At 46.6% G+C, this 13,069-nt stretch overlaps 3 protein-coding genes across 6 annotated transcripts in view; 2 read left to right on the plus strand and 1 right to left on the minus strand.

Moving 5' to 3' along the window:
- FAM50B (family with sequence similarity 50 member B) overlaps positions 1–8,218 on the plus strand; it is a 667,415-nt gene extending 659,197 nt beyond the window's left edge. For 2 of the 3 annotated variants that reach the window (XM_050787267.1, XM_050787266.1), the window contains exons 2-3: positions 6,300–6,398; positions 6,698–8,218. In XM_050787267.1, coding sequence (XP_050643224.1) covers positions 6,721–7,698 — 978 coding nt within the window. In that variant the 5' untranslated portion in view covers positions 6,300–6,398; positions 6,698–6,720 and the 3' untranslated portion in view covers positions 7,699–8,218. The remainder of the gene's footprint in view (positions 1–6,299; positions 6,399–6,697) is intronic. The other variant, XM_050787268.1, reaches the window with a different exon arrangement.
- LOC126952529 (tubulin beta-2A chain) overlaps positions 1–13,069 on the minus strand; it is a 759,189-nt gene that overhangs the window by 696,110 nt on the left and 50,010 nt on the right. The window contains exon 1 of one of the 2 annotated variants that reach the window (XM_050787225.1): positions 4,897–4,906. The exons of the other annotated variant lie outside the window; for it this stretch is intronic. The gene's annotated coding sequence lies outside the window, so the exon portion shown is untranslated. Of the gene's footprint in view, positions 1–4,896; positions 4,907–13,069 lie in introns of those variants that run through there. 2 annotated transcript variants of the gene reach the window in all.
- PRPF4B (pre-mRNA processing factor 4B) overlaps positions 1–13,069 on the plus strand; it is a 908,191-nt gene that overhangs the window by 672,392 nt on the left and 222,730 nt on the right. The gene's annotated exons all lie outside the window — the stretch shown is intronic.

Raw genomic sequence — 13,069 nt, forward strand, 5'->3', positions numbered from 1 at the left:
TTAAACCGTTTTATCAAACATGTATTACGTTGATACAAATGAAAGAGAAAATTTAGGTCTTACAGCTCAGAGACATTTATGGTGCAGAATTGATTTTGAAATTGTGACATCTCTTAGGTTTCGTTTCTCTCTCTCGTGGTCTGGGTTTTTTCCCCCGGGGAACACATACGGAAGTTATAGGTTGCTTGTTCAAGCTTTTCCCTTCTAGTGTATTTTGTACTTCCCTATCTCTGAACATGTGAGGGTTCTTCCCGTTAACCCTACCTGATTGCAGGCTTTCCACCAATCAAAGTTTGGAAGACATTTTTAAACCCTTTATTAGAAAGCATGCAACACTATTATTTAGGTATCGTTTGAAGGACTTCCGGTCTTGTGGTGGAATTCTGAATTCCTGCACTAGTTCTTTTTTGGCACCTGGTTGATGTGAGGTGCCGTGGCTTTGCTTTGACAACTGGTTCAGGATACTGTGGTGGTGTTGGAGGGATCACTGAGTGGAGATGCTATCGGGGCACACCCTACACCCAAGCCAGGCCCACCATCATTTCAAGGCTGACTCTGGAGAGGACAGTATACCTGCCACTCATAGGATGATCCGTTTAAAATAGAATTCAGACTGGTGGAAAGTAACATGAAAACCGATCATGACAAAAGGTGTTTTCTGGGGGGCGTTGTTATTTTTGCTTGTATTGAAAACTAAGTTCTTTTTTCTCCTGTTAAAACGTTTAAGTTTTAGTTTTGTGAGATTTTTAAAACGTTGCTGCTGTTTGCATATTTTAGTTTGTGACTAAGCCTGGAGGAGGGCACATTTTTTTCTAAATTAGTTTGTATATTTAATCAGCATTTCTGAGTCACTAGAACAGAATGCTGCTCCCTCCCCTCTGCTGTATTGTTCCTATTGATACTTTTATTAGTAGTAGTATTTTTACAATAGAATGTACCACATTTATTTAAATCAATGACTATGATGATTATATAAAAACAAGAATACCGGGCGCGGTGGCTTATGCCTGTAATCCTAGAGCTTTGGGAGGCTGAGGAGGGCAGATCGACTGAGGTCAGGAGTTCAAGACCAGCCTGATCAACATGGTGAAACCCCGTCTCTACTAAAAATACAAAAATTAGCCAGGCATGGTGGTGGGTGCCTGTAATCCAAACTATTCGGGAGGTTGAGGCAGGAGAATCACTTGAACCTGGGAGGCGGAGGTTGCAGTGAGCAGAGATCGCGCTATTGCACTACTCCAGCCTGGGAGACAGAGCGAGACGCCATCTCAAAAAAAAAAAAAAAAAAAAAAAAAACCTTAAATGAAAAAAGTCATCAAATGGGATGCAAAGTTTGATTAAAATTGCTAAATATATACAGATCTATGTGCACATAAAATATTGGAAGGGAACTCTCAAACATTAATAGTTATGTTACTTTTATATTCATGTTGAGTGAACTTTTTATTTATTTACATTTCTTTTCAAACTTGTTTGTAATATGCCTATTTCCTCCTTTATGACAAAACCTATTTAAAAAACAAACCCGTGCGGTGGCTCACACCTGTAATCTCAGCACTTTGAGAGGCCGAGGCGGGCAGATCATGAGGTCAGGAGATCAAGACCATCTTGGAGAACATGGTGAAACCCTGTCTCTACTAAAAATACAAAAAGAAAAAAATACCCGGGCGTGGTGGTGGGCGCCTTTAGTCCCAGCTACTCAGGAGGCTGAGGCAGGAGAATGGTGTGAACTAGGGAGGTGGAGCTTGCAGTGAGCCGAGATTGCACCACTGCACTCCATCCTGGGTGACAGAGCGAGACTCTGTCTCAAAAGAAAGAAAGAAAGAAAGAAAGAATAAAAACAAACCACAATGTCTGAATCAGGTAAGAATAACTAGAACAATCATTCTTCTTTGTTATATTTATTCTTCTTTCTTAAAGTTTCACCATTTGTGTGGGCTCAGGTCCTTGACCTCATTTTGTTGATAAAATTTAAGAGCTTAAAGCAGTAGCTTTTAGTTTGGTGGATACTTTTCACTGAGAATTAAGGCCGAAAGAGGAAGTTACCATCTTGGAACTTAGGGGAAAATTCTAAAGAACAGGATATCAGACTTTTAGGATAAATCTTCTTTCTAGTTGTTTTTCTTGTTAAACTTTTCAGAGAATTTGAGGCTCAACCTTTTAATTTTGGGAGCTGGCTATGGTATTTGGAGGCCGTGATTGAGTTCAGGAGGTGGATGCTGGATAATGGGAGAGTGGATGATAAGGTTTAGGGATGATACTGACATTCAAGTTCTGATTCGATTAGAGAAAGAGTGAATATAACATCTGTGGCCAAACTATGGTCGATTGAATTAAAGTTTAGCAGGTTGGATCATTTAATTGAAAAAAGAGGTGGCGAGGCTATCTTATTTATGTTAAGTGTAATAAAGGTAATTATATGGGAAACCTGAGAGAGGAGACTATTGGTAACTTTGTCCATCTGTGGTTGGTGATGGTGATGGTGGGTGCTCGAGGCTTCCTCTTGGAGATATTTGTGCTGATCTTTAGATATAGCACAGCAAAAGGCAGGACTTTCTAGAAAGAGTATGTCCAAAGGTAACAGTTATGAAAGGGCATCTTTTTTTTTTTTTTTTTTTTTAGATGAAGTCTTGCTGGGTCACCAGGCAGGAGTGCAGTGGCACGATCTTGGCTCACTGCAACCTCCACGTCCTGGATTGAAGCGATTCTCCTGCCTCAGCCTCGCAAGTAGCTGGGACTACAGGCACTCACCACCACGCCCAGCTAATTTTTTTGTATTTTTAGTAGACACAGGGTTTCACCATGTTGGCCGGGATGGTCTCAATCTCTTGACCTCATGATCCACCCGCCTCGGCCTCCCAAAGTGCTGGGATTACAGGTGTGAGCCACTGCACCTGGCCCGAAAGGGCATCTTCTATTCAGGTGCAGTGAAAAAGCTGGGTGAGTGCTGCATGGGTCCACCTATTAGAGACCTTAGAGGACAAAGTGATTCTGATGTGGCTCTTACAAGAGAAGTTGGAGTTTTTCAAGTAGGAGAGTAATGTTATCAGATTCATTTTTTATGAAGATATTTTTATGAAGATACATTGTATAGAAGTTAGACAAGAACAAGAATACAGGCATGCCTCGGAGATATTGTGAGTTCAGTTCCAGATCACCACAAAGACAGTCACACAAATTTTTTAATTTTCGAGTGCATATAAAAGTTATGTTTATACTATACTGCAGTCAGTGTGCAGTAGCATTTTGTCTAAGAAAATAATGTGCATAATTTCATTACAATGCTTAATTGCTAAATAATGCTAATGATCCTTTGAGCCTTCAGTGAGCTGTGCTCTATTTGCTGGTGGAATGTCTTGCCTCAGTGTTGATGGTTGCTGACTGATCCAGGTGGTGGTTGCCAAAGGCTGGGCCTGTGGCAATTTCTTAAAATAAATCAACACTGAAGTTTGTCACATTGATTGATTCTTCCTTTTGTGAAAAATTTCTTTGTAGCATGTAATGCTGTTTGAATCAACTTCTTCCAAACTTCTGTTAATGTTGATATTTTACCTCCTCCCAAAAACTGTGAATGTCCTTAATGGAACCTACAGTGGTAAATGCCTTCCAGAAAAATTTCAAATTTACTTTGCCCAGATCCATGAGAGAAATCATTATCTACAGCAGCTACAACCTTTGAAAACGTATTTCTTAAATAATAAGACTTAAAAGTCAAAATTACTCCTTGATCTATGGGTTGCAGAATGGATGTTGCGTTAGCAAGCACGAAATCAACTTTAATCTCCTTGTGCATCTCCATCAAGCTCTTAGGTGACCAAGTGCATTGTTAACGAGCAGTACTCTTGAAAGGGATCATCAGAGCAGTAAGTCTCAACACTGGACTTAAATATATTCAGTAAACCATGCTGTAAACAGATGTGCTGTCCTCCAGGCTTTGTTGTTCCATTTATAGAGCACAGGCACGGTAGATTTAGCATAATTCTTAAGGGCCCTAAGATTTTCAGAACAGTAAATGAGCATTGGCTTCAACTGAAAGTCTCCAGCTACACTAACCCCTAGCAAGAGAGTCAACCTGTCCTTTGAAGCTATGAAGCCAGGCATTGACTTCTCCTTTCTAGCTATAAAAGTCCTAAATGGCATCTTCTTCCAACAGAAGGCTATTTTGTCTACATTGAAAATCTATTGTTTAGGGTAGCCTCCTTCATCAATGCTGTTAGCTAGATCTTCTGGATAACTTGCTGCAGCTTCTCTATCAGCACTTGCTGCTTCACGTTGCACTTTGTTATGGAGATGACTTCTTTCCTCAACCTCATGAACTAACTTCTGCTACCTTCAGACTTTTCTTCTGAAGCTTCCTCACCTCTCTCAGCTTCACAGAATTGAAGAGACTTAGGGCCTTGCCCTGGATTAGGCTTTGGTTTAAGGGAAGGTTGTGACTGGTTTGATCTTCTATCCAGACCACTAGAACTTTCTCCATATGAGCAATAAGGCTGTTTTGCTTTCTTATCATTCATATGTTTACCAGGAAAGCGCTTTTAGTTTCCTTCAAGATTTTTTTCCTTTGCATTCATAATTTAGCTAACTGTTTGGCAAAAGAGGCCTAGCTTTTGGCCTATCCTGGCTTTTGACATACTTTCCTCACTGAGCTGAATCATTTCTAGCCTTTGATTTAAAGTGAGAGACGTGTGACACTTCTTTTCACTTGAACACTGAGAGGCCATTGTAGGGTTATGACTTAGCCTAATTTCAATATTGTTGTGTCTCAGGGACTAGGGAAGCCTGGGGAGAGGAAGAGAGATGAAGGAGCAGCCAGTCAGTGGAGCAGTCAGAACATACATAACATTTATCAGTCAAATCAGTAAATGTCTTTGTCTTCCACGTGCACACTTCGGAGTGCCCCCAAACAATTACAATAACCTCACAGAACGATGATCACAGATCACCATAGCAGACAGCCTAATGAAAAAGTCTGAAATATTGCAAGAATTACCAAAATGTGACACAGGAACACGAAGTGAGTACATGCTGTTGGAAAAATGGAGCCAGTAGGCACTTGATGCTGCATTGCCACAAGTCTTCAATCTGTAAAAACAAAAACAAAACACACAGTATCCCAGAGCTCAATAAAATAAGATATTCTTGTATTCTGGTGATGAGGCAACAATGAGAAGGCTTCAGATTTTTTAAAAATGCTAATTTCCTAGATTAAGGCAAGTGGTGGGGAATGGGAGAAAAAGGAAAGTGTGAAAGGCTCTTCTGTAATCGATTTCATGTGAAGGAACGTCATTCCAGGAAAAGGCCTAGGTTTCTGGCTTGGACAATTTGATGAGTGCTCACACCCGCTATTCTCCTCTGGATACGTGGGTGCCATACGTAACTATCATATGATTCACGCTTCTTGGTAAGGTTATGCTCACAGGCATTGTTGCTGTTAGACGGGAGTAGGCTGAACTGCAGTGTGTATTTCACAACCAGCTTTTCCAAACTAGGTCCCAGGAAGCACTGGTTTCAGCGAGTATTCCCAGATCTCCTGCAGGGGAGAAACGATCACACAACATGAACTGGTCTGCCCTGCCCTTGGAGAGTTGCAGTGGAAACTGGCATGTTAAAGGCTCACAGTAAAGACACTGCTATACTTTAACTCAGTTTCCCATGGTTATTAGAGCTTAGAACCCGGGGGGAAACCGCTGTATAGAAGAGGTCTAACAAGCTGAGTGCAGGTTTTGTCATGAAATTGGGGGGTGAGTAGGGTTCCATTATCAAAGAACAGTTGTTATGTTAGGGCCATAAGAAAGAATTACAAGCAGTGGTGTGCAGGTAACGTTCATGAGACGGCCACAGTGGGGTAGCATCAGAGGCGGGAGGAGACGCGGGAGGAGGAGGAGTGGAGAGCAGGGGCTGCAGCCTTGTGAGGCGGTTGCAAGCCTCTCTGGGTGACCACAGCAGCTTGCGCTGCGCCCACATTGCTTCTGCGTGTTTACAACTGGGCACGAGAAGGCTCAGCAAGCACGCACCGCAGGTGCGGGCCCTCCCTGCCCACAGCATGAAAACAGGAGCTCTGGCCAGCATTGGCTGGGCAGGGCCAGAGGCACCTCCTCCGGGCTCCTCTCCGCGCTGGCCCGCCCCACAGGAGCACCGCCCCCGCCAGGAGCCCGGCGCTCTCAGAGGGCCCGCCTCTCCGCCAGGGGGCGAGCCACCTCCACTTCCTGTTTCCGCAGCCGCCCTACCAGGAGCCTGGCGCTCTCCTCAGGGCCCGCCTCCCCGCCAGGGGGCGCACCGCTTCCACTTCCTGTGTCCGTGGCTGTCGCGAGAGCCCGGGACGGGTGGGCCTTTGCTCGTGGGTGGTTCTCGTGGAGGTCAACTCCCGCGTGTCTCCGCTCGGCAGGGTGCTTGGGCAGGTAAGGGTTCGCTCAGTAGCCCAACCCTCTCTGTATGCAGCTCCCCAAATTCAGCGCAGCGCTCAGGCATGGCAGCCACCAGTTACGTGGGGCCATTTGCTTTTGCATTTATTGAGGTCAAAGAAAAGGCTGGAAATTGGTGCGTGGTGACACCGTCAGGTTGGTGACCCTAGCAGGTCGGCCCAGCCCCTAAACGCCTCCATCACTGCCGAAAGCCCTGTGAGGAGGCGCAGAGCTTTGCATTTCCCGCAGTTGCACGGGCCCCTCTCTACTTGCCCCGTTTTTCCTCTTTGCTGCAGAGCCCAGCGGGTAGGCGGGGGCCATGGCGCAGTACAAGGGCACCATGCGCGAGGCGGGCCGTGCCATGCACCTCCTCAAGAAGCGCGAGAAGCAGCGGGAGCAGATGGAGGTGCTGAAGCAGCGCATCGCCGAGGAGACCATCCTCAAGTCGCAGGTGGACAAGAAGTTCTCGGCGCACTACGATGCCGTGGAGGCCGAGCTGAAGTCCAGCACGGTGGGCCTGGTGACCCTGAACGACATGAAGGCCCGGCAGGAGGCCCTGATCAGGGAGCGCGAGCGGCAGCTGGCCAAGCGCCAGCAGCTGGAGGAGCAGCGGCTGCAGCAGGAGCGGCTGCGGGAGCAGGAGCACCGGCGCGAGCGCAAGCGTAAGATCTCCTGCCTGTCCTTCGCGCTCGACGACCTCGATGACCAGGCGGACGCGGCCGAGGCCAGGCGCGCCGGAAACCTGGGCAAGAACCCCGACGTGGACACCAGCTTCCTGCCCGACCGCGACCGCGAGGAGGAGGAGAACCGGCTCCGGGAGGAGCTGCGCCAAGAGTGGGAGGCGCAGCGCGAGAAAGTGAAGGACGAGGAGATGGAGGTCACCTTCAGCTACTGGGACGGCTCAGGCCACCGGCGCACGGTGCGTGTGCGCAAGGGCAACACAGTGCAGCAGTTCCTGAAGAAGGCGCTGCAGGGGCTGCGCAAGGACTTCCTGGAGCTGCGCTCCGCGGGCGTGGAGCAGCTCATGTTCATCAAGGAGGACCTCATCCTGCCGCACTACCACACCTTCTATGACTTCATCATCGCCAAGGCAAGGGGCAAGAGCGGGCCGCTCTTCAACTTCGATGTGCACGACGACGTGCGCCTGCTCAGCGACGCCACCATGGAGAAGGACGAGTCGCACGCGGGCAAGGTGGTGCTGCGGAGCTGGTACGAGAAGAACAAGCACATCTTCCCCGCCAGCCGCTGGGAGGCCTACGACCCCGAGAAGAAGTGGGACAAGTACACCATCCGCTGACACCCGCCCGCCAGAGCAGAAACCGGGGGAGACACACTCCTTTCTATGCCCCGCCACCAGTCACTTGATTTCCTGACCTTGATTTCTTCCCCCGAATTTAATAAAGACAGAGGGTTCTCATGATTCATATTGGTTGTCCTATTGCTGATGTTATGCTTTGGTTGTTTGGTTGGTCTTTTCTGAGTATTTTAGTGTCCCTACCTGGATTTGCTGCATTGCTCTGCTGAGCTGTATTGAAACCATGTCTGGGCCCACTGTGAGACAGAAATTAGAAGAGGAGGCACATTTTTTACCTCATGGTTATGAGCATGGTCTTGGGGGCCACAGTGACTGAGTTTGATTCCCGACGCAGCTTCCTCCTTGCTGTGTAGTTTTGGGTAAGCTTATTAAACCCCCATGCCTCACTTTGGTCACCTGTAAAAGGAAATAACAAGAGCACTTACTTTAAAATATGGATGTGAGGTTTGAGTTAATATTTGTAAAACACGTAGCACTTAATAAATGTTTTTTGTTATTATTATGGTTTTGGTTAATTTATTTAAAAGACTTCAGTGACCTAGTTCAGAACCATTTGAGGGCAAAGGTGGACCTGCCCATTACCGGTCCCAGGATCAGCAGTTGCCAGCAGGAGGGGGCTTGCAAAGGTTGGGGAGCAACCCCCCTCTAGTTGCCTTTAGCTGGGTTGTTTAGCCCAGAAGTTAGGAGGACAGAGCTAATGCAAGTAGCCTGCAGGGTGAGTATCATTGATTTTCCTTTTGCTCCAATATGACTCCAAAGGGCACAGTTGCAGATCCTGTCTTTATTGAAAACGTTTGTATTTTATTCATTGTGAATTATTTATGTTAATTTTGATTTTTAAAAATATTGTATTCAGGCCGGGTGTGGTGGCTCACGCCTGTAATCCTAGCATTTTGAGAGGCCAAGGTTTGTGGATCACCTGAGGTCAAGAGTTCGGGACCAGCCTGACCAACATGGTAAAACCCCGTCTCTACTAAAAATAAAAAAACTGTGCCTGTAATCCTAGCTACTTGGGAGGCTGAGGCAGGAGAATCGCTTGAACCTGGGAGGCAGAAGTTGCAGTGAGCCGAGATTGTCCCACTTCACTCCAGGCTGGGTGAAAGAGTGAAACTCCATCTCAAATATATATGTGTGTGTGTGTGTGTGTGTGTGTGTGTGTGTGTGTGTATATATATACACACACATATATAGTATTCAAATATTATTTGGTTTACTGAGTATTTGGGCATCTCCTTCCCCTTAACCTTAATGCCCAAGGTGGGTGCCTCACTCACCCCGGTCCCAGCCCTGAGTATAAGAGGGACATTTCTTAGAGTTCTTGCCTCAGCCCATGAGCAAGAAGTTCCACTGAAACATTAGCCCTCTAGGGCAATGGGTCCCAATGGCTGTCCCGTTGGGTCATCAGGGAAGCTTTTAAACTTACCAATTCAAAGGTCACACCCAGAGCCAGACCTTGGGGTCAGAAGTGGACATCAGTGTTTTGAAGCTCCCCAGCTATTTGGTTGGCGAACAAATGTTCTATGGCTGCCTTCTCTCCACCTCTTATGAACTCCTCCCCCTGAGTTTAGGTGCAAGTAGGGTCAGGGCCCAGGACAGGCTCTTGGCTCTGAACACGTCATTAGTGTGTGAAGCAGATTCTTCCTACCTGGAGTAAGACCCTTGGACCAGCAGCATTGGCACTTGGGAGCTTGCTAGAAAAGCAAGACAGAAAAGCAGAATCTCAGGCCCCACCGCAGACCTACTGAATCAACGTGTGTTCCAGCAAGATCCCCAGGTGAGCCACAGGAACACGAAGCTTTCTGGAAACTGGCTGGCTGGATGTCTGCTCTTCAGTCTGCCCTTCCAACACAGCAGATCAAGACCTAAACTTGAGGGTGCAGACAGTAGAACCCCACATCTTTGGTTACTGGTCTAAGCCATGTTCTCCAATCTAGTTTTCATTTAAAAGTTAGTATGCTGCTGGGCACAGTGGCTCACACCTGTAAAAATCCCAGCACTTTGGGAGGCTGAGGTGAGTGGATCACCTGAGGTCAGGAGTTCAAGATCAGCCTGACCAATGTGGTGAAACCCTGTCTCTACTAAAACTATAAAACAGCCAGGCGCGGTGGCGGGCACCCGCAATCCCAGCTACTCAGGAGGTTGAGGCAGGAGAATCGCTTGAACCTGGGGGGCAGAGGTTGCAGTGAGCCAAGATTGTGCCACTGTACTCCAGCCTGGGCTACAGAGCAAGACTTCGTCTCAAAAAAAAAAAAAAGGTTGGTATGCTGACTACAATCTAAATCCTGCCTTATTTCTTAATTGTTTTGGTGTTACTTAGACCTAGGTTCAACTGCACATTACAAAATACACAAAGTACCTGTAGTTTAAGCAAGCCTATTTCTCTGCTTCAAAGAAGTCTAGAGGTTAAAGTTGGCCATAACATCAAGGACCCAGGCTGCTTCTACCTTGTTTCATCATATGTGTCTTCCATATCCATGGTTACTTCATAATCCAAGATGGCAGCTCCAGCTTTAACCATCACATCTACATCCTGGAAAACAGAAGGTAAGGGGAGAAAGAAAGTTCAAAAGACTTAAAACAGCTGTCTCTCAAGGAAGAGTCCTATAAGCCAACAAACACTATAGTGGTTGCCAAAACTTGGTCACCTGGCCACACCTAGCTGCATGGGAAGCTGGGAGATATAGTCCTTATCTGGGAAGCCAAGTTCTATTACTATGGGAAAAAATAGCAGAAATCGGGGGATAAATACAGTTTCTGATATAGTCTATCCCTTTTGCTACAAAAAAATCCAAGTGTATCCTTTCCCCACACATAGCACACTCAGTCCTAATGCAAAAAAGACCACCACGAGGGCCCAGTAGTTACATGTGGGGAGAGGTACAGGCCTCTCCTTCAAGTCTGAATGTGGCTCTTTCTCATCTAGCTACTTATAAACTAAAGAATAAGCAATCCGTCCTCTCACGTACCTGATATGCAATGGTGAAACAAATACAAACATTAGGGAAAGGGGATGCAAAGCATCAGCAAGAGCCAGTTCTCTGGCAACTGTCAGATTCTGCTGGGAGGTATTGCAAAGACCCTCTGTCTGCCTTGGAGGTATCATCCCTTGGTTGCCCTGGGTCCACTGGGAGGAACTCCCCAGTTCATTGTCCCTCATACCCTCTGGCTTTGCCCTCCTGATCCTCCATGACCACATCCAAGCCCCATTTGGCAGAGCTGCAGATCTTTTGTTGCCTGCTTCCTGCTGATGCAGATTTGGGAACCAGAGATTGCTTTCATAGGTTTTTCAGTCTAGGCTAATGGGGTTTTTTTGATAATTTCAATCCTCTCAAAAACTTAGATGGATTTCTAGTCAGTTCCATGTGCAATGAATTAATCCCAGCCAAAGTTATTTTCTAGACATGATGGTAAGTATGAAACTCTGGTTTTTACTTGCTGGCTTCTGAACTCGCTCCACCCCACTCCCTAAAGTTAATGAGGGATACCTTAAAACAATAGACTGGGGTGGGAAGATGACCCCATTAGTGTCCTCTCAGCTTTATATGGCACCCAGCATCAATCTTATCTCCTGCTGAGGCTGTAGCTTTGAAGCCACTTATGGTAACTTCAGTTGGGTGTAATGAAGCATTTGGCATATTATGTCATGCAGAACTCCAGACTTGGACTGAAGTCTGTAGCTGGCTGGGCAAGGCTGTCTCTCCCAGCACTGCTGGCAGACAAGTTAGCTCATGCCCACATGCATGTCACTCAGGTCGCTGCTGAAAGCAAGGAGAAATAGCCAACACACAACAACCTTCTGAAATTTTTCTAAGAATTCCCTATCATTGCAGCCATGGTGGGTACCTGGCCGGCCTTGCATGCACAGCAAGAGACAGGGTGACCAAATACGCCTGGGACGAGCCAGCAGCTTCTGTCACACAGATGGATCCCAGGGGAGGAAGGGGTCAAGTGCATCCTCAGACTCCCAGGTATGCCAGATTACTTGACATGCCATATTTCACCAGTCATCAGAGCAACCCCCTGAGATTGCTGGCACCATTTGTCTGATGAAGAAATTGGATCTCAGTGGGCCGAAGTCACTGAAACGGGGTCACACAATTTTAGAAGTGGGAATTTGTTGTATAAAAAGAACTATATTTGGTCTTTGTCCCAGGTTCCTGGTACAGAGCTCCTTAACCCCTTGGAATTTTCCTGAGTGATAGGAGTGTCTTTTGGTATTCATAACAAACTCCTTCCAATGACACCTGTGTTTACCCTAATGAGGTAACCTAGGGTGGGGCCCCTAGTTAGCTTCAGAATAGGGATGCTTACCAGTAGAACAGTGACTAGAGGATTGGAACTTTCAGCCCCACCCACCAACCTCCAAGACAATTGGGGAGGGAGTGGGAGTCTAGAGGTGACACTCTTCAAAAACTCTTTTTTTTTTTTGAGACAGAGTCTCACTCTGTCGCCCAGGCTGGAGTGCAGTGGCATGATCTGGGCTCACTGCAAGCTCTATCTCCCGGGTTCACGCCATTCTCCTGCCTCAGCCTCCTGAGTCGCTGGGACTACAGGTGCCCGCCACCACACCCGGCTAATTTTTTGTATTTTTAGGAGAGACAGGTTTCACCATGTGAGCCAGGATGGTCTCCATCTCCTGACCTCATGATCTGTCCACCTCGGCCTCCCAAAGTGCTGGGATTACAGGCATGAGCCACTGCACCCAGCACACTCTTCAAAAACTCTTGAACAACAAGATATGATGAGCTTCTGGGTAGTGAATGGATCTCTGTGCAGGGAGGGTGGTGTACCTTAACTCGACAAAGGGTCAAAGCTTCTACACTCAGGACCCTTCTGGACCTTGCCCTATGCACCTCTTCATCTATATCCTTTGTAATATTCTTTAAAATAAATCAGGAAATGTAAGTTGTTATCCCTGAGTTCTGAGAGCTGCTCTAGCAAGTAGGGTCATGGAAACTCCCAATTTATAGCCAGTTGATCAGAAGTACAGGAGGCTCAGACACAATTGGTGTATGAAGCAGGGGCAGTCTTGCGAGACTGGGCCCTTAATTTGTGGGATTGAAGCCATCCTCACAGAGTTAACTGGAATTATGGAGAGAATTCCTATTATAATAAGCATTAATCAGACTGCAATTTGACCCACTGCCTTGTAACCGAAAGGCATTAGATACTGATCATGTGTATCCCCATTGTTCCTATACGTATCATTTTTGACGCTAAACTCCTAAAGCTTTTGTTTAAGTATTGCTTAAGATGTCTTTCACATCCTGAATCCCAGCAAAACACCTGATGCCAACCAGTTTGGAGACCCACAAAGGAATGGAATCGGCACGAGAATACCGTTTCTTCATTT

Source organism: Macaca thibetana, chromosome 4 (assembly GCF_024542745.1).
Source record: "Macaca thibetana thibetana isolate TM-01 chromosome 4, ASM2454274v1, whole genome shotgun sequence".
Classification (NCBI taxonomy): Eukaryota; Metazoa; Chordata; class Mammalia; order Primates; family Cercopithecidae; genus Macaca; species Macaca thibetana.